Source organism: Synchiropus splendidus, chromosome 4, assembly GCF_027744825.2.
Source record: "Synchiropus splendidus isolate RoL2022-P1 chromosome 4, RoL_Sspl_1.0, whole genome shotgun sequence".
NCBI lineage: Eukaryota > Metazoa > Chordata > Actinopteri > Syngnathiformes > Callionymidae > Synchiropus > Synchiropus splendidus.
In genome coordinates, this window is record NC_071337.1 from 20,639,513 (window position 1) to 20,659,340 (window position 19,828).

Sequence of the window (19,828 nt, forward strand, 5' to 3'; positions counted from 1 at the left end):
GGACTTAGGAGCTGAAAACATGGCGCTCATGGTGCATGCCTCACTGCCCCATGCTGGCTAGCTTGTCTTTGCTCACTGTCCAGTGTACATTTTAGGACATCCTCAGGTCTCAGAGTAAAGCATCAGGTTTCTGGAAAACGTCTGTCAATTGACAGACCAAACAGCCTCAGAAAATTGTCTCAGGCTTCAAAACAAAGTCATCAGAGTAAACGGAAGTACGTCCTGTACTGCATAATAATAACATATTATGTTGTAGTTTACAGTGTCTACTCACCGTGGATTTTTGGGGTGTAATATACTGTCACGAGAAGAGACATGCCGTGTTGGTTTCAATGATTTATTTGAGTCACAACAGTTCACAGGTAGCACACGTGGATTTCTCCCTAATAGAAAACCCGCTCCGGTGTCTATAAACTGACACACACGTCACCAGTCGCTACGGCAATCACATTAGGAACTCACTCACTCAAACCAAACCTAAAATGCTCATCAACTAAACTATAGTGCTTTTCGAACATCAGACATCATCAGGGTAGACTACCCCCCAGTCTGAAAGGGATTATTCTGCCCTTTTTTTTTTTTTTTTTTTTTAACCAAACAGTCCATCATGTCTCACCCGTCCACTTTGGCCAGGAAGCAGCTCAGTCAGGGGACGGGCTGAATGTCGTCTGTTATAGAAAAATCTGTAACCCTCCTTTGCAGCTGTATCCTTCCGGGAGACCAGATCTTTGTCTACTGGTTGAAGGAGTAAAGTCTTTTCAAGTGCTGGCACTGTGGTGCGGATCTGTCGTCCAGTCATTAGCTGCGCTGGGCTCGCACCAGGTGCAGCAGTAGGTGTAGAGCGATAGCTCATCAAAGCTAAGCAGGGGTCTGGCTGTTTTAATATGCGTTTAACAGTTTGAACGGCCCGCTCTGCAGCTCCATTTGCTTGGGGGTAGTGAGGGCTTGAAGTAATGTGAGTAAATCCATACTTCTTTCTGAAATCCTGGAACTCTGCTGATGTGAACTGAGTTGCATTATCGCTGACTCGTTCTAGAGGAATTCCCCACCTCACGAACATATGTTTCATCTTGCCGATGACCTGTTTGCTTGATGTGGTGGTGAGAGATGCTATTTCAATGTCTCTTGAATAATAGCCCACCACAATGAGGTAGTTTTTCCCATTCAGCTCACAGAAGTCAGCTCCGACTCTCTGCCATGGACCCTCAGGTAAGGGAGTTGTCACCAGTGGCTCGCGTCTCTGCCTTGGCTTGTGCTTGAGACAAAAGTCACATGATGTTACTTGTTTTGTTATCTGAGCTCCAATACCTGGCCACCAGACCGTCACCTTAGCTCTCTCCCTACACTTAGTCAGTCCCTGATGACCCTCATGCAATTGTTTTAGAACATTTGTTCTGAGTGCTTTAGGAATAACGATCCGATCATCGTAAAGTACCAGGCCACTCAGTTCTGATAGGTGAGCTCTGGCAGAATGGAACGCACGCAGTGGTGCAAACTCAGGCATCCTCTGTGGCCACCCCTTTCTCATGTGTGAGATCACCAGTTGGAGTTCCTCATCATCCCTTGTAGCTTCCCGTATTTCTTCCAGTTTACTTGACTTGACTGGCTTATGTTTGACAACATTGTTGATGTAGGCTTCCACATGACTCTCTGTGTCTGACTGGTCGTTTCCCTCCAGTGGGTGTCTGGACAATGTGTCTGCAACGATCAGCTGTTTCCCAGGAACATGCTCAGCCACAATGTTAAAGCGCATGAGGCGCATCAATAGCCTCTGACATCTAAGTGGTGTCTTGTCGATATCATAAGTGTTAATCAGTGGCACCAAAGGTTTGTGATCGGTTTGCAGTCGCACACTCCCCATATATCTGGCGAAACGTTCACATGCCCACACCGAAGCCAAGCACTCCTTTTCAATTTGGGAATATCTGCGTCTGTGAGGGTGCGGGATCAGAAGGCAACAGGACGCAGTTCTCCATCGTGGTCTTGTAGCAGCGCAGCTCCCAGCCCATAGCGACTCGCATCTGCACTGACCACCGTTGGCCGGGCTGCATTGTAGTAACAAAGTGCAGGCGCGCTGACGAACGTTGCCTTTGCTTTATCGAATGCCTGCTGTTGAGGCTCACCCCTGTGGACAGTCCTGGAAGGAATTTTCCAACATAATTTATCAATCCCAACACTTGTTGTAACTGTTCTACATTTGTGGGGTTGGGCATCCTGATAATAGCCTCCACTTTGCTTTTGTCTGGTTTGACACCGTCCGCGCTTATGGCATGTCCAAAGAACTGTCGCTCACTCCTTTTAAAATGACACTTAGCTTTGTTGAGCTTGAGTCCTGATGCCATAATTCTCTGTAACACTGCATCCATGCGGCGGTCATGCTCATCCTCACTTGAGCCAAAGACTAGCACATCATCCATCACAACAACCACACCATCCAGGTCTTTTGACAATGTGCTCATTAGTCTCTGAAATATTTCGGGTGTGGAAGTAATCCCAAATGGAAGACGTTTAAAACAAAACCTACCCATGGGCGTGATAAATGTGGTTAACTTCCAGCAGCTGGGATCCAACGGAATCTGCCAGAAACCGCTTGATGCATCCGGAGTCGCGAACACTTTGGCTCCGATTAGTTTTGGAGTAATATCGTCCAGTGTGGGTAATATGTAGCGCTCCCGTTTCACGACTTTGTTCAGGTGCTTCAGGTCCACACACACTCTGACTTCGTCTTTGTTGCGTTTTGGGGCTGGGACCATTGGGGCGCACCAGTCTGTGGGCTCAGTCACTTCCTCTATGATCCCCAAATCTAACATGCGCTTCAATTCTTTTTCAACTTTGGGGAGAAGCGGAAAGGGGACCCTGCGTGGTGTATTGACGCTGTAGGGTACAGCATCGCTGGTCAGCTCTATCTTAACTGTTCAGTAGTCCCATTTCTCCAAACAAATCTCCAGTCAGACATTTTTTTATTTCGTTAACTCTCGCCACCAGTCCCACCTGCTTCGCCACTGTTTTCCCTAGCAGGTTGCTAGCAAATGGCCCTTTGATGACTGTTATCCAATGTGTGTATTTTCCTCCTTTATACTTTGTCTCAGCTCTGAACTTCCCCACACAAGTGACTTTTCCACCTGGACTGTACACCAACTGCCTAGACCGCACTTTTTCCGGTTTGGGCTGTAGCTTGTTATATGCCCTCTCTGATATAACTGTAGTGTCTGCCCCTGTATCTATTTTAAAATCGACCATGCAGCCATTCACTTGCAGCTCAACGTCCCAATCAGTATCTGACCCTGACTCTTCTATGATTGTGGGGTTTTAATTTGCCACGCCTCCTTGGAAAAGTCCGCCAATGAAAAATGTCTCTTCGTCAGAATCCATTACCGACTCTGCTCTGACTTCTTTTATCATCCTATCCTACACACCACAGCAAAATGTCCTTTCTTATGGCACTTATTGCACTTCTTATTATAAGCGGGACACTGCTCACTTTTACTATGGCCTCTATTGCACCGTGGGCAGCACCTACTCTCCTCGAACCTCTGTCCTCGTGCTTGTGCCGGCGCCTGCTGTGTCACGTCGCAGTTCTGCCTCGCTCTGCTGAACTGTTTGTGTCTCACCTCATTCAATCCATTCTCCACACGCTCCGCACGCTGTTGTTTAATTTGCTCGTTCTGCCGTGCAAGCTGAATTGCTCGTTCCAACGTTAAATCCGGTTCCAGTTGGAGTTTTTGTGACACCTCCTTGTCCCGTATTCCGATGACAATCTGATCCCGGATATGCTCATCCTTAGCGTTGCCAAACTCACAGTGTTGCGCGACCTCATACAGGCTCCGCACGAAAGCTTCCACTGTCTCCTCCGTCTTCTGTGTTCTTCGATGGAAACACGGGCGGTCGTGGATGACGTTCCGCCTTGGGACGAAGTGCTCGTCGAACTTCTCCACCACCGTTTTAAAGTCATACTCCGGATGTGGCATTGCCTCTGAAGCAGCCGGAAACACGAACGAGGCATATATTGGCTCTGCATCTCTTCCCATCGAATAAAGAAGTGAATTAACTTGGACACTCTCACGGTCCAATTTTTGAGGCAACACGAAATCTCCAAATCGGCCACTCCGCCGGAACGGAAAAATCAAATGGCTCTGGAGGACTAAACTTTGCCATCTTCTGTTCAATATTCCTGTGTCGACTTTACTTCTGACACCATGTCATGAGAAGAGACGTGCCGTGTTGGTTTCAATGATTTATTTGAGTCACAACAGTTCACAGGTAGCACACGTGGATTTCTCCCTAATGGAAAACCCGCTCCGGTGTCTATAAACTGACACACACGTCACCAGTCGCTACGGCAATCACATTAGGACACAATACAATTCTCACTACATATACAGTATACACAAAAATATAAATAAAACTTTTAGAAGTTTGCTAATGGCGTCTTGCTTTTCTGCTGACATCACAACTGAGAGTCAAAGTGACCTTGGAAACAAACAGATAATGTTGTTCATTAAAGTACTCATGTACCTTATTGTTATCTTAAGTGTTTGTGATAGAGCTTTCATGTGCCAAAGGGATGAGCAGTGACTCTTACGAGCTGATCCAAAATGAGCAATCCAAAAGATGTTAATGCAGTGGCAGCACAAAAAAGTGCACAAAAACGTCTTTTTATATTGAAGCACAGGCTCAAGCCCATGCATGGTGGACATTTCATCACTCTATCTGGAAGCCTGACAAAGATTGAAAAGTGGGTTGTAAATTTTAGGACACGTTCTAAAATGGAGAAACTAAGTCAGTCTACATTTTAACTGACTTTTATTGTCTTAGTGTGCGTGACAAACCTTTACTGATGTCCACAGAAAACAAAATGAGAGGACTTTAGTCCGATGCTTAGGTCAAAGTTGCAGCTGCAAGATACTGACGTCATAGCGGCGGCATTTTCCCTTCCCCAAATATATATATTTGCTTTCTTCAATTGTGACTCATGGTGTAACGTCACTTTCTCTGCATCTTTATCTTGTAAATGTAAACTTTGGTTTTGCTCAAACATTTGCTTGGTAGATACGTCAATTTGTGCACACATTTTGGAAAATGACGCTGTATGTTTGTCATTTGAAGTAAAAAAGTAAAAGACGGACAGTTGTTACCCGGACCATTGAGAGTTCCGAATCAATGATCATGGAGGTTTGAGGTTTCAATTTTGCTATGAGGGATCCAAAATGGTGCTTAAAACCCCATCATTCCTCATCTACTTTCTTTTCTTTTTGAAGAACCACGAGACAACACGCATATACTACTTTGGACGTAGTGGCCTCAAACACTGCTACAGTTGAAGGGGGGCATGCTCTCAAAATTTGCACGACAAATTGACCAGCCAGGAGAGAAATGGAAAATTTGTGTTGTCAATAAACACCACCATCGTGACCACGTCTATGATACGCGTTCTGTTTTTCAGTGACGCGAATCGCATGTGATTTCTGGCTTGGAAAATGCCCTTCTTCATCAGTGGTGGGACAGAATCACAAAGCAGACTCACTATCAGTATCAACTCTATGGACTCTGAGGACTTGTGCTCTCATTCTCTTTGCAATAAATATTCACATAATACAGTCCTCCCCACCTCTGAATACGCCATGCAATAGAATGCCTGTGTGGCAAGCAGGGCGGGTAATAAAATTTACATTGACTGACAGGCCAATGACGCCACCAGGGGAATTTCACCCTGGGAAATAAAAGTATTTGCAAGTCCAGCCGTACAAAATAAGACAACACACACGATTACCATAAATAAATATTTTATGAGTCTGACATAATTTCATTATCAGAGAGAAATTACCATGGTTCGTACTACACCCCACGTGAGCTCACCATTAAACCAGCGGTGCGGGTGAAACCACCACTAGCGCCACCTAGCGCTACAGTCCTGGAGCGTCTCAGACAACAGCTGGCATGGTATGAAGGCTCATACGCACAGAAAAAACCTCAATTGAGACGAGGTAAAAGTGATATAGAGACTAGGTAACAATAAAGACCACCACAAAAGGTGGTAAAATAAAGATGCAAATAAACATAATCGCACAAGTGAAATATGTCCAATTAATCTCAGTGTGGTCAAATGCTAGTTAGCGCTGCCTCATATTTAGAGCTCATCCAGGTGAACAAACTCCCGGCAACTGGACACTGAAGTCCAACACCGGTTACTGCACTATGCTCAAGGCCTTGACACGCCTGCAGAGAATAATAAAAAGTTCAAACATACTTTAAGGATGAAAGCTGGGATGGGTGAAAATTGTGGACAAAATGGAGCAAAGTGATCCTTAAACATTATGGAGAATGTTTGATTTTTGTATGTATATGTGTTTTTGTTTTTTTCTTCCTCTCTGCTTCTTCAGAGATATGTGCATATATCATTTCAAAATGTAATCTCTATTTCATTTTTGTATAATTTGATAGATAAACCGTAAAAGAAGAGAGTAGATCACCTGATCACCAGAATAAAATCATAAATACCTGGCAGGAGGAGGAGCAAATGGCAAGTCAACGGCACTTAAAACAGGCCAGCGGTGGCGAAAATAAAACATTCAGTGAAGCCCCACAACTACTTGAGCAAGCACAAGTCTACTGGGAGAAATACTGGTCTCCACATCAGCCTCGTACATATGCCCTGCAGAACACAGCCGCACCAGTGCGGGAGCGGCCAGACTGGCATAATGATCAGAGAGGTGAGCCAGCTACAGACCTGGTGGAGGACTGCTCCGATGATAAAAACATATGACACCTACTTCCTGGGTGGGCGGCCCCATAATATAGAGCAGCACCATGCCAAACCACCAGTCAAATGATAGCGGAGTCACTCACCTGCTACATCTGGAAGCACGTAAGAGTCAAGGTGTTCCTCGAGAGGTATAGCAAACAGTGAGTAACAGTTGTTTGATGGAGCAGGCATCTGAGAAGCTCTTCAAGCACAAAAACTACAATTTTCATGTCAGTATCACGACAGCAGAGTACATTGATGGGCTGCAGAACTTTGAGATACGAGACAGTGACATATATCTGGTGACATATCCAAAATCAGGTAAGATTTTAGGTTGTTTTCTCCTTCTGCAGAGGCTGGATGATGTTTGTGTTGTCACCCAGGAACAATCTGGACTCAGCAGATCGTAATCTCGATTGTCAATTTCGATGGTGAGAAAAAAGAATATCCCAACAACTCTGAAGAGATGCCATGGCTGGAGTACTTGGTGCAGAGGGAGCCTTACTCCCTGCGTCCGTCACCGAGGCTCTTCTGCTCTCATCTGACGCCAGCTCTCATGCCACCAGGGCTGAAACAGAAGAAGGCAAAGGTCAGAGCTCACGAGGGAGCTTTAATATGGCCACAAAAACATTCTTACATCGATGAATTCACTTCAAAGTTAAATTCTGTTTCCAATATTTAGACTAATGTCTGCAGGTTTAATGAATCAACATATGTGCGTGTTTTTTTTTCACTAAATACTTCCAATCAGTGCATATAAACATACTCATTCTTTTTAATTTTCTTGGTGTTTGGCTTCTTTACATTATTTTCTGGTAATATTTTGTCAAACATGCTCCGCCCGCTCACAGACTTATAGAACCAGAGTTATATCCAGAGTACTTTTTTTTTTCATTTAATAAAACCACTCCCAAAACCACTCAACTTGTTTAAAAAAGCAAAGCAATGTTTCTTATTTGCTGGTATGATAATGATTTCCCATCAGATCATTTACGTGATGCGAAACCCAAAGGATGTTGCTGTGTCCTTCTACCACTTCTCCAAAATCATGACTGACCTGGAAACGCCTCAGAACTTCGACCGATTCTTGGAGGACTTCTTAGAAGGGAATGGTGAGAACTTGTCGTTCCTTCATCTCAATCTCAGCATGATGCCAGTTAGAGTTGTGAAACCCAGGCCGGTTCTGCTCGAGACTTCTGCCTCCCCACAATGTTAATTGTTTGTAAAGGTGATGGAACTTTCATCTTTTTATGGATGGTGATAAGGAACGGTTAAAATGTCATAGTCAGCAGTAGCACCATAAAGACACTTCACTGACATATGTTTTTCAATGAAGGCACAGAGTGAAGCTGATATGTGGTGAGCATTTTTTTCTGCGTTAATCTGTGTTTTACATGACTTTTGTTGTCTCAGATAAAATGGGTGAAACCTTCACTGATAACTAAGAGATATGACTTGACTGAAATGCTTCAGTCAAAGTTTAAACCTTGGTGAATGTTTGACTCAGAGAAAAGTACACATTACTAGGATGAGTGACCATGCTTTACTATTTCTGTCATTTTCATATTCCAAATGTATGTATTTATAATGTTTTGTAAAAAGTTATGCATAAAGTGATTTGGTCATCTCTAGCATTTCCATATTTATGGCTATATACGTATAACTTGGTGGTTATGTCGACTTGTGTCCTGAGACCAAGTCGAGACCATGAGCAATGTGGGAGGTGTGAGACCAAACCTGAAGCCAAAATGAACATGAGAAATGTTGATAAAACTGACTGTCATTTTTATGTCAGGGCAGAAGGGGGTGTTGTCAGCAACAGCTACCTGTCACTTACAAGGGAACTTGTAATCTAACTTAGTTACTTTTTAAATCAAGCAATAACAGATTCATGTCACGATCGTTATCCCTGTACTGGTCATGACTCTCTTGAAGCCTGGATGAAAAAACACAGAAATACTCAATAAACCTGTCTCCTTTCCACTTAATAACTTGTTATCATTCATATGACAGTGGCCAGTTCGTCCTGGTTCGACCACATCAGAGCTTGGCAACAGGAGAAGGACAACTACAACATCCTGATGTTGAGCTACGAGGACATGGTGTTGGTAAGAGGTGGTCTCTCGACACTATGATGGACATGCATCTGTCCCAGTGAAGCAGGACTCTTCTGGTTCTACTCTAGGATCTGGAAGCAGCTGTGAGGAAGATCTGCAAGTTTCTGGGGAGGAACCTGAGTGATGCTCAGATCCAACAGGTCGTCCATCAGTCCACGTTCAAGAACATGAAGAAGGATGAACGAGCCAACTACAAGTTTCTTCCAGAAGAAAGACTCAGTGGCGACTTCATGCGCAAAGGTAGAACTGAAATACAGCAGCCACATTCAAATACTTTGAATCTCACTGTACCCAATGTGTTGCAGGTAAAATCGGTGACTGGAAGAACACTTTCACTGTGGCCCAGAGTGAGCGAGTCGATCGTCTAGTTCAGGAACGACTCAGTGACGTGCCACTGAAGATCATCTGGGAGTGATGCTGCGATTCACCCAAAGCTTCTAGTAGCAGAGTACTGCAGGGTTTCTGTGAAGTACAGTAAAATAAATCAACAGAAAAGTATTATTTTTACATCCTTTAACTGCCATACACTGGATATCACCAAGAGAGCAGACTGACTGTTTCCAGCCACCCACAGTCTGCCCACCTCGTAGAAACACCCCAGCACTAGTGGCGACAGATATATATCACATAAGAAGAATTTCAATTTTATAAGAATTTCAAGTACATTCAGTGTCATGGAAACCCTGGCCATTGTGTAGAGAAAAACATCACAGCATGTCTCCGTCCCACCAGGCGAGCAAAATGTCTCAGCATCAGCCACACAGCCTCCAGCTCCAGGACATTGTTGTGGTGGAGTTCTAGTCACCTATTCCTCGAGTGAATGCATTGCACCAGAAAACAAAAGTCTCGCGGCATGGGATTGAGATTGTCAGAACTCGGGACAGCTCCTTTTTCAGATTGACATGCTGATTTATAAACCAATGTTGCATCAGTCACATTTTTAGCAGACCTAGTGGAACCACGGGTGACACAGCCGCTGTCAACCCGAGTCATTATCTGACGTGCCTTGATGGAGCGCTTTTGAAATAGCATGAGGCCCAAATACATTGTGTTATAGGTGGGACTGAACAGGCTTTTCTTCCAGTTCACCAGAAACTGCACGTTTGTGAAGTTGACTGATTAGTTTGAGCCTCTTGAGTCTGCGATCTGGAGCAGCTCGCCTGGATACAACGTGACTCTGATGCCCTGAGTATGTCGAGGAGCAACTGACTCTTCTACAATCACTGAAAAAAATCTTCAGTGCTTGGGAGAGACCAAATGTTGGAACACAAAAGTTGTTGTTTTTCCGCTCCACAGCAAACCTCAGGTATTTTCTGTGCCTCTCCATGATCTGGATGTGGAAGTGAGGATCCTTTAGATCGACTGACTTGAACCAATCTCCTCTCTGTACGGACCTGAACAGACGATGGTGAGTTAACATGGAAGAGGAAGCTTGTTCAGCTTATGGTTGACTTCTCTCAGGTCCAGTGTTGGATGGAGTGAGCAACTGTCATTCTTGGGAACGAGGAGTAAAACACACTGTTATCCTCTTCACCTCTTACTTGGCGAATGGTGCCCTTCTCCAACGAAGTAGTGACCTCTTTTGTCTGAGTTGGCTGAGCCATCTGAATGGCACCAGTGAACCCTGGAGGTGACTGGTTGAACTGCAACGCACACCCTGCTTCAGGCTTTTCAGGGAAGACGTGCTCTTCCAATGGTGGAGACATGACGACAGACAGGCAGTGTTCACTCTTGTGCTCCACCCCTGACAGCACTGACTGTTGGGAGGCTTTAGGGTCATATGATTGTTGTTGGGACCCAGAGTCACATGGGTGACTGGTCAGGTGTGTGTTTTTGTCCCGGCTCCACTTGGAGCTTCGGGGTCATGTGTGAACAAGTAGGGCATGTAGTACATGTGAGTGGTGTACTAGACATGAGGATTTGGCTGGCAGCAGCTGATCAACATTTTTTCTTTTCCAATTTTCTGGACGCATAATTTCAAAAATATTTTTTCTCTTGCATTAAATAATAACAATTATTCAATTATTGTTTTTTTTTTGTTTGTTTATGTGACTGCGCATGGTGCATGTAACTGGGATGATTTATATCATTCACATATTTGGTGCACCACATTGCTCATCATTATTTTCAACTCTTTCAAGTTCCAAAAGGGGTTGTACATTGGCAGTGGATGTTTCCTGTTGACCTTTCACACACAGACAAGATGCCATATAAATCAAAGTCCGAAGCTTAATTTCCATTAGATGACAAGCATCAACATGGAGCAGGTCTCTGAGAAGCTCTTCAAGTACAAAAACTACAATTTTCTAGCAGGTTTCACAACAGCAGGGTACATCGATGGGCTGCAGAACTTCGAGATACGAGACAGTGACATATATCTGGTGACGTATCCAAAATCAGGTAAGATCTTAGGTTGTTTTCTGTCACTAGAGAGGAGAGATGATCTTTGTGTTGTCACCCAGGAACAATCTGGACTCAGCAGATCACAGTCTCGATTGTCAATTTCGATAGTGACAAAAAAGAATATCCCAATAACTATGAAGAGATGCCATGGCTGGAGTACTTGGAGGAGCGGGAGCCTTACTTCCTACGTCCATCACCGAGGCTCTTCTGCTCTCACCTGACGCCAGCTCTCATGCCACCAGGGCTGAAGGAGAAGAAGGCAAAGGTCAGAGTTCAAAATGAAACTGTGATATAATCCCAATAAATAGACAAATTTAATCAGAAGATGTTGATTTCTGGTTTTAATATTTAAATTTATTTTAGCATGTTAATGAATGAACATATAAAATGACACCGGTAGTTCATAAAATGTCAGGGGGAAAAAAACAAACAAAAAACGTCTTGTTCTCTTAAATTGTGTTGTTGTTTTTTTTCTAGTCAATGTGAACATCAAATCTCGAAAGAGTATAATACTTTATTTTCTTGTATTATTCTGTCAAACATAGCCCGCCCTCTCGCAGTCTTAACCTGTTACATCCTCACTTTTCTTTCACTCCCTTTTAAGAAGATCTTGTTCATTAGTTTTTTTTAAATCATCGAACACATCATTTAACCACTCTGCAATTCTTATTTGCTCATATCGTAATGTTTATCTGTCAGATTATTTACGTGATGCGAAACCCAAAGGATGTTGCTGTGTCGTTTTACCACTTCTCCAAAATCGCCCGTGACCTGGAAACGCCTCAGAGCTTCGACCAATTCTTGGAGAACTTCTTACAAGGAAATGGTGAGACTTGGTCTTTGCTTCATCCCGGTCTGATGATGCCAGGCTGGTTCTGCTTGAGGCTTCTGCCTCCCCTCAATTTTGTTTGTCAAGGTGAAAGCGCTCTAATGTCTCAGTCAGATCAGCAGTGATGCTAACAAATAAGCAAAAAGACCCTAAAATCAGTGGCAGTACCAGAAAGTTAGGTCACAAAAATGTGCGTTCGAAGGAAAGCACAGACTCAAGCCCATACAGTAACATTTGCTGGCAAAGATGCGATAGAAAAGCAATTTGTAAATCTTAAAATAAATTTTTAAATGATGAATGTGCTAAACCTTATGAAGCAGAGAACATGATGTCACGTGAGGGACGAGTCTCTCTTTCAGCAGCCCACGTGCCAAGCTGCCAGCAACACCAACATCAACAACAATGGAGGGAGGAGAGAGACACACATTTCCTAGATGAGTCACCATTTTCAGTTTCTGGTGGTCATTCACATGTCAAGGTGGAGGAGTTACTCTTAAAATCAAGTATTCAGTAGTAAGTGGCTTTTCAGGATTGTAATCAGTAGTAAGATCGCTTTTTCAAGCTGTGACAAAATGTCTTTGTTTCTACCAGCAATTCTCTTTGTGAAATAGATGAACCCCCCAATCATTGTGATCAAAACCATGTGCATTCATTTCCTCATATGACAGTGGCCAGTTCGTCCTGGTTCGACCACATCAGAGCTTGGCAACAGGAGAAGGACAACTACAACATCCTGATGTTGAGCTACGAGGACATGGTGTTGGTAAGAGGTGGTCTCTCGACACTATGATGGACATGCATCTGTCCCAGTGAAGCAGGACTCTTCTGGTTCTACTCTAGGATCTGGAAGCAGCTGTGAGGAAGATCTGCAAGTTTCTGGGGAGGAACCTGAGTGATGCTCAGATCCAACAGGTCGTTCATCAGTCCACGTTCAAGAACATGAAGAAGGATGAACAAGCCAACTATAAGTTTTTTCCTGATGACAGACTCAGTGGTGACTTCATGCGCAAAGGTAGCACTGAAACACAGCCATGTTCAAAGAGTTTGAGTTTCACTGTAGAGAATGTGTTGCAGGTAAAATCGGTGACTGGAAGAACACTTTCACTGTGGCCCAGAGTGAGCGAGTCGATCGTCTACTTCAGGAACGACTCAGTGACGTGCCGCTGAAGATCATCTGGGAGTGATGCTGGGATTATCCTCAAATTCTCCAGTAGTAGAGTACTGCAGGGTTTCTGTGAAGTACAGTAAAATGAATCCACCTTTATCAATGTGTTTTTCCTCTCTGTATGTACAGTGCATGGACCACTTGAACATCCTGTTGAATATAATTGTTCATTACATTCAAACCATAATGACTGGCCCACAAAATGTCCACTACCAAAGCAGTCGTGGGTCTGGTCCTCACGCCACTGTGAGGAAGATCGCCATCAAGACTGATACACAGTAGTGGTGGTCGCACCTCTCGCACACTGCACGGCTTTGACCACAGAGCTGCCAAACAACCAGAAGAAGACACCTGCTTTCTGACTCCGGCCCACACCTAGTGGTGGTGCAGGAATCCACCTGCTAAACAGCTATACTGACAGATTTACCCAGGCGGAGCTTCGGCTTGAGACAGCTTGCATGTTAGAAACTTCTGTTGGTTAACCTTTTAAAGATTTTTTTTTTCATTTGCTAAAATAATAATGTTTTATTTTCATCAGATGCTTTCCGTGATGCGAAACCCAAAGGATGTTGCTGTGTCATTTCATCACTTCTCCAAAATCCTCTCTGACGTGGAAACACCTCAGAACCTCGATCATTTCTTAGAGGACTTCTTACATGGAAATGGTGAGAACTTGTTGTGAAACCCTGGCTGCTTCTGCTCGAGGCTTCTGACTCCCCACAATGTTAATGGTTTACAAGGTGATAGAACTTTCTGTGGTGATAAAGAATGAGTAAGAAGACGTTATAGTCAGCAGCAGCACCAAAAAGGCACTTCACTAAAATGGGTTTTTTGAATGAAGGCACAGAGTGAAGCCGATATGTGGTGAACATTTTTATCTGTGTTTTAATTGACTTTTATTGTCTTAGATAAGATGGGTGAAACCTTCACTGATGTCCTCATATAACCAACAGATATGACTTCACTGAGGTGCTGAGGTCAGACTTTGCACCCTGGTTAATGTTTGACTCAGAGAGGACGCACTACTAGGTTGAAAACAGCAACATACAGACCAAGTCACAATACTTTACCATTTCTGTAAATTTCGTATCAATTTGCTGTCATCTATAGCGACTCTGGGTATGATATAACATTATCAGTTACTGTTGATAATAGATGAACCACACGATCACTACCCTTTTATTAGTCATGAATCTTTTGAAGTCTCTGCATAAAAAATCCCAGTGATCCAACAGTCCTACTGTCTCTTTGGCACATATTCATTTGCTGTTCACTGATTTGCCAGTGGTCTGTTCATCCTGGTTCGACCACATCAGAGCTTGGCAACAGGAGAAGGACAACTACAACATCCTGATGTTGAGCTATGAGGACATGGTGTTGGTAAGAGGTGGTCTCTCGACACTATGATGGACATGCATCTGTCCCAGTGAAGCAGGACTCTTCTGGTTCTACTCTAGGATCTGGAAGCAGCTGTGAGGAAGATCTGCAAGTTTCTGGGGAGGAACCTGAGTGATGCTCAGATGCACTGTCGCTGTCCACTGTCAACCTGAGTAGAGTCATTACTGTATCTGACGTACCATGACAGTGTACTTTTGAAATAGCACCTGGGCAACAGTAATAATCCTTATCTGTCTCTCCTGAGTAAGGCACACTCTCATAGACACAGAGTTCAGCATGAGGCCCAAATACATTGTGTTATAGGTGGGACTGAACAGGCTTTTCTTCCAGTTCACCAGAAACTGCACGTTTGTGAAGGTGACTGAACAGAGCCGCTCTGTGTCTGCAGCAGAGAAGAGCAGTCGGTGTAAAAAAACAGGTCCTTCGGAGAACACAGCAGGAGTGGGAATCCCTCTTTGTTGTAGAGGCACAGCAATCCACACATTGCTGGAAGTCATCCATAACTGATGAATGGAAAGTGGTCAGGCTGCTAATCCAGTGGTGAGTTGAATAAACAAGAGTATGTGTCACAGGCAGTGATGGTATTTATACTGGAGGCGGGAGTCTGCTCTGACCAATCACAGCCTGTCAAGGCCTGGCCTAAGGCTTGGTTGGGTGGACGGGGCTATCGCTTGATTCAGTGGATGCTGCCTGACGCCAGCAAACGGCAGGACGAACTCGAGTTTGAAATAAAGTGAAACGCTGCTCTTCAACATGCCATAGACTGGATGGGAGGTGGTTGGCCATAGTCCTCCTTGAATACAATTTTCAAGAATTGCATTTGTGGACGCATTATTTCAATTTTTTTTATCTTGCACTAAATAATAACAAAAAATGATTTAATGTTTTGTTGTTTATGTCACTCCACATGGTACAAATAACAGTGATGATTTTTATCATACACTTATTTGGCGCACCACGCTGCACATCATTATTTTCAACACTCTCAAGTTCCAAAAGGGGTTGTACATTGGCAGTAGATGTTTCCTGTTGACCTTTCACACACAGACAAGATGCCATATAAATCAAAGTCCGAAGATTAATTTCCATCTGACGACAGGCATCAACATGGAGCAGGTCTCTGAGAAGCTCTTCAGGTACAAAAACTACAGTTTTCCAATGGGTTTCATAACACCAGACTACATTGATGAGCTGCAGAACTTTGAGATACGAGACAGTGACATATATCTGGTGACGTATCCAAAATCAGGTAAGATTTTCCGTTGTTTAATGTGGCATAAGAGAGGAGAGATGATGTTTGTGTTGTCACCCAGGAACAATCTGGACTCAGCAGATCATAATCTCAATCCTCAACTTCGATGGTGAGAAAAATGAATATCCCAACAACTGGGAGGAGATGCCGTGGCTGGAGTACTTGGAGGGGCGAGAACCTTACTCCCTGCGTCCATCACCGAGGCTCTTCTGCTCTCACCTGACGCCAGCTCTCATGCCACCAGGGCTGAAACAGAAGAAGGCAAAGGTCAGAGCTCAAAATGAAACAGTGATATAATCACAATAAATTGTCAAATTTAATCATCAGAAGTCAATTTCTGTTTTTAATATTTAGTTTTGCATGTTAATGAATGAGCATATAAAATGACACGTGTCGTAAATGTGTAAACGTGTGTAAAATGTGATGGCATAAAACAAACAAACAAAAAACATCTTGTTTTTTAGATTCCGCTCTTTTTTATGTTTGTGAAATCTGATATTACCAGTCAATGTTAACATCAAATGTCAATATGAAGACACTACTTCTTTTATGACATCATTTTCTTGACGTTTGGCCTTGTTCTACTTTAATTTCTTATATTATTCTGTCAAACATGGTCAGTACATACTCATAGAACCAGAGTTAAATCCAGCAGTTTTTTTTTAAATATATTTTAAAGGACTTTTCTTTCACTCCCTTTTAAGAAGTTATTGTTTATTTGCTTTTTTTTAATCATCGAACTAATCATTTTTAGTTCCGTACTTCTTATTTGCTCATATCGTAATGTTTCTCTGTCAGATCATTTACGTGATGCGAAACCCAAAAGATGTTGCTGTGTCGTTTTACCACTTCTCTAAAATCGTCTATGACCTGGAAACACCTCAGAGCTTCGACCAATTCTTGGAGAACTTCTTACAAGGAAATGGTGAGACTTGAAAGCGCAGACTCAAGCCCATACAGTATGTGGTGAACATTTTTGAGCGAGGGGCTGATAAAGAAATAGAGAAGCAATTTGTAAATCTTAAAATAAGTTTTAAAATGATGAAGGTACAACTTGCTAAATCTTATGCAACGGAGGGCATGATGTCACGTGAGGGACGAGTCACTCTTTCAGCATGACAGCTCACGTGCCAAGCTGCCGACAACACCAACATCAACAACAATCACAGCCTGTTAAGGCCTGGCCTAAGGCTTGGTTGGGTGGACGGGGCTATCGCTTGATTCAGTGGATGCTGCCTGACGCCAGCAAACGGCAGGACGAACTTGAATAAGAAATAAAGTGAAACGCTGGTCTTCAACATGCCATAGACTGTATGGGAGGTGGTTGGCCATAGTCTACCTTGAATACAATTTTCAATAATTGCATTTTTTCCACATGTTAAGGTGGAGGAGGACACTGTCGGCAGCTGTTGAATGTAACTACCTACCTATATTAGTTACTTACTTACTCAGTTACTTAGTAGTAGTAACAGTAGTAAGAGCGCTTTTTCAAGCCAACTGTGACAAAATATCTTTGTTTTTACCAGCAATTCTCTGCGAAATTTATTTCTGCAAAAATTGCGATCAAAACCATGTGCTGGTCATGAAACCTTTGAAGTCTCTGCACAAAAAAAACACAAAAGACCCCACAAACCCAGTGACTCTTAAGTACATATTCATTTGCTGATTTGCCAGTGGTCGGTGCATCCTGGTTCGACCACATCAGAGCGTGGCAACAGGAGAAGGACAACTACAACATCCTGATGTTGAGCTATGAGGACATGGTGTTGGTAAGAGGTGGTCTCTCGACACTATGATGGACATGCATCTGTCCCAGTGAAGCAGGACTCTTCTGGTTCTACTCTAGGATCTGGAAGCAGCTGTGAGGAAGATCTGCAAGTTTCTGGGGAGGAACCTGAGTGATGCTCAGATCCAAAAGGTCGTCCATCAGTCCACGTTCAAGAACATGAAGAAGGATGAACGAGCCAACTACAAGTTTGTGCCTGTAGAAAGAATCAGTGGCGACTTCATGCGCAAAGGTAGCAGTGAAACACAGCAACCACATTCAAAGACATTGAGTCTCACTGTAGCCAATGTGTTGCAGGTAAAATCGGCGACTGGAAGAACACTTTCACTGTGGCCCAGAGTGAGCGAGTCGATCGTCTACTTCAGGAACGACTCAGTGATGTGCAACTAAAGATCATCATGGATTGATGCTGCGATTCACCCAAAGCTTCTTGTAGTAGAGTACTGCAGGGTTTCTGTGAAGTACAGTAAAATGAATCCACCTATATCAATGTGTTTTTCCTCTCTGTAAGTACAGTGCATGGATCACTTGAACATCCTGTTGAATATAATTGTTCATTACATTCAAACCATAAAGACTCTTACATGGCGGAGGATGAAGCCAGCAAGAGGAACACCGTGAAGGACTGCCCCACAAAATGTCCACTACCAAAGCAGTCGTGGGTCTGGTCCTCACGCCACTGTGAGGAAGATCGCCATCAAGACTGATACACAGTAGTGGTGGTCGCACCTCTCGCACACTGCACGGCTTTGACCACAGAGCTGCCAAACAACCAGAGGAAGAAACCTGCTTTCTGACTCCGGCCCACACCTAGTGGTGGTGCAGGAATCCACCTGCGAGAGCAGCTACGCTGACAGATTTACCCAGGCGGAGCTTCAGCATGAGACAGCTTGCATGTTAGAAACTTCTGTTGGTTAACCGTTTGAAGAAAAACATCCAATATTTCTTATTTGCTGAAATAATAATGTTTTATTTTCATCAGATTATTTACGTGATGCGAAACCCAAAGAATGTTGCTGTGTCATTTTATCACTTCTCCAAAATCCTCTCTGACGTGGAAACGCCTCAGAACTTCGATCATTTCTTGGAGGACTTCTTACATGGAAATGGTGAGAACTTGTTGTGAAACCCTGGCTGCTTCTGCTCGAGGCTTCTGACTCCCCACAATGTTAATGGTTTACAAGATGATAGAACTTTCTGTGGTGATAAAGAATGAGTAAGAAGACGTTATAGTCAGCAGTAGCACCAAAAAGGCACTTCACTAAAATGGGTTTTTTGAATGAAGGCACAGAGTGAGGCCGATATGTGGTGAACATTATTATCTGTGTTTTAATTGACTTTTATTGTCTTAGATAAGATAGGTGAAACCTTCACTGATGTCCTCATATAACCAACAGATATGACTTCACTGAGGTGCTGAGGTCAGACTTTGCACCCTGGTTAATGTTTGTCTCAGAGAGGACGCACTACTAGGTTGAAAACAGCAACATACAGACCAAGTCACAATACTTTACCATTTCTGTAAATTTCGTATCCCAAAGTATAAATTTGACTCTGGGTATGATATAACATTATCAGTTACTGTTAATAATAGATGAACCACACGATCACTACCCTTTTATTAGTCATGAATCTTTTGAAGTCTCTGCATAAAAAATCCCAGTGATCCAACAAACCTACTGTCTCTTTGGCACATATTCATTTGCTGTTCACTGATTTGACAGTGCTCGGTTCATCCTGGTTCGACCACATCAGAGCTTGGCAACAGGAGAAGGACAACTACAACATCCTGATGTTGAGCTATGAGGACATGGTGTTGGTAAGAGGTGGTCTCTCGACACTATGATGGACATGCATCTGTCCCAGTGAAGCAGGACTCTTCTGGTTCTACTCTAGGATCTGGAAGCAGCTGTGAGGAAGATCTGCAAGTTTCTGGGGAGGAACCTGAGTGATGCTCAGATCCACTGTCGCTGTCCACTGTCAACCTGAGTAGAGTCATTACTGTATCTGATGTGCCTTGACGGTGTACTTTTGAAATAGCACCTGGGCAACAGTAATAATCCTTATCTGTCTCTCCTGAGTAAGGCACACTCTCATAGACACAAAATTCAGCATGAGGTCCAAATATACAGTTTC

At 43.5% G+C, this 19,828-nt stretch overlaps 4 protein-coding genes across 4 annotated transcripts; all 4 read left to right on the forward strand.

The window, feature by feature from the left end:
• Nucleotides 1–6,921: 6,921 nt before the first annotated feature.
• Nucleotides 6,922–9,274, forward strand: LOC128757766 (amine sulfotransferase-like). The gene is made up of 6 exons (XM_053863287.1): nucleotides 6,922–7,063; nucleotides 7,126–7,331; nucleotides 7,728–7,854; nucleotides 8,756–8,850; nucleotides 8,928–9,099; nucleotides 9,165–9,274. The coding sequence occupies exons 1-6, from the start codon at nucleotides 6,922–6,924 to the stop codon at nucleotides 9,272–9,274; spliced, it is 852 nt and encodes a 283-aa protein (XP_053719262.1).
• Nucleotides 9,275–11,117: 1,843 nt separating this feature from the next.
• On the forward strand, nucleotides 11,118–13,275 carry LOC128757847 (amine sulfotransferase-like). Its single transcript, XM_053863426.1, has 6 exons — nucleotides 11,118–11,259; nucleotides 11,322–11,527; nucleotides 11,962–12,088; nucleotides 12,760–12,854; nucleotides 12,932–13,103; nucleotides 13,166–13,275. The coding sequence occupies exons 1-6, from the start codon at nucleotides 11,118–11,120 to the stop codon at nucleotides 13,273–13,275; spliced, it is 852 nt and encodes a 283-aa protein (XP_053719401.1).
• Nucleotides 13,276–15,759: 2,484 nt separating this feature from the next.
• On the forward strand, nucleotides 15,760–18,099 carry LOC128757845 (amine sulfotransferase-like). Its single transcript, XM_053863423.1, has 6 exons — nucleotides 15,760–15,903; nucleotides 15,968–16,173; nucleotides 16,705–16,831; nucleotides 17,581–17,675; nucleotides 17,753–17,924; nucleotides 17,990–18,099. The coding sequence occupies exons 1-6, from the start codon at nucleotides 15,762–15,764 to the stop codon at nucleotides 18,097–18,099; spliced, it is 852 nt and encodes a 283-aa protein (XP_053719398.1). The 5' UTR covers nucleotides 15,760–15,761.
• A 177-nt stretch (nucleotides 18,100–18,276) lies between these two features.
• LOC128757195 (amine sulfotransferase-like) lies at nucleotides 18,277–19,681 on the forward strand. Its single transcript, XM_053862300.1, has 4 exons — nucleotides 18,277–18,354; nucleotides 18,675–18,801; nucleotides 19,417–19,511; nucleotides 19,589–19,681. Exons 1-4 carry the CDS (start codon nucleotides 18,277–18,279, stop codon nucleotides 19,679–19,681), a joined length of 393 nt encoding a protein of 130 aa, XP_053718275.1.
• Nucleotides 19,682–19,828: the final 147 nt, after the last annotated feature.

What these genes read in the sequence shown, in the direction of transcription:
- LOC128757766 (XM_053863287.1), top strand. Translation starts at nt 6,922, where the DNA reads ATGGAGCAGGCATCTGAGAAGCTCTTCAAGCACAAAAACTACAATTTT. An exon ending in TGAAACAGAAGAAGGCAAAG is followed by an intron (nt 7,332 to 7,727) that starts GTCAGAGCTCAC and finishes ATTTCCCATCAG; the next exon opens with ATCATTTACGTGATGCGAAA. An exon ending in GGACTTCTTAGAAGGGAATG is followed by an intron (nt 7,855 to 8,755) that starts GTGAGAACTTGT and finishes TTCATATGACAG; the next exon opens with TGGCCAGTTCGTCCTGGTTC.
- LOC128757847 (XM_053863426.1), top strand. Translation starts at nt 11,118, where the DNA reads ATGGAGCAGGTCTCTGAGAAGCTCTTCAAGTACAAAAACTACAATTTT. An exon ending in GGTGACGTATCCAAAATCAG is followed by an intron (nt 11,260 to 11,321) that starts GTAAGATCTTAG and finishes GTTGTCACCCAG; the next exon opens with GAACAATCTGGACTCAGCAG. An exon ending in TGGTGACTTCATGCGCAAAG is followed by an intron (nt 13,104 to 13,165) that starts GTAGCACTGAAA and finishes AATGTGTTGCAG; the next exon opens with GTAAAATCGGTGACTGGAAG.
- LOC128757845 (XM_053863423.1), top strand. Translation starts at nt 15,762, where the DNA reads ATGGAGCAGGTCTCTGAGAAGCTCTTCAGGTACAAAAACTACAGTTTT. An exon ending in GGTGACGTATCCAAAATCAG is followed by an intron (nt 15,904 to 15,967) that starts GTAAGATTTTCC and finishes GTTGTCACCCAG; the next exon opens with GAACAATCTGGACTCAGCAG. An exon ending in TGGCGACTTCATGCGCAAAG is followed by an intron (nt 17,925 to 17,989) that starts GTAGCAGTGAAA and finishes AATGTGTTGCAG; the next exon opens with GTAAAATCGGCGACTGGAAG.
- LOC128757195 (XM_053862300.1), top strand. Translation starts at nt 18,277, where the DNA reads ATGGCGGAGGATGAAGCCAGCAAGAGGAACACCGTGAAGGACTGCCCC. An exon ending in GGACTTCTTACATGGAAATG is followed by an intron (nt 18,802 to 19,416) that starts GTGAGAACTTGT and finishes CTGATTTGACAG; the next exon opens with TGCTCGGTTCATCCTGGTTC. An exon ending in GCTATGAGGACATGGTGTTG is followed by an intron (nt 19,512 to 19,588) that starts GTAAGAGGTGGT and finishes GTTCTACTCTAG; the next exon opens with GATCTGGAAGCAGCTGTGAG.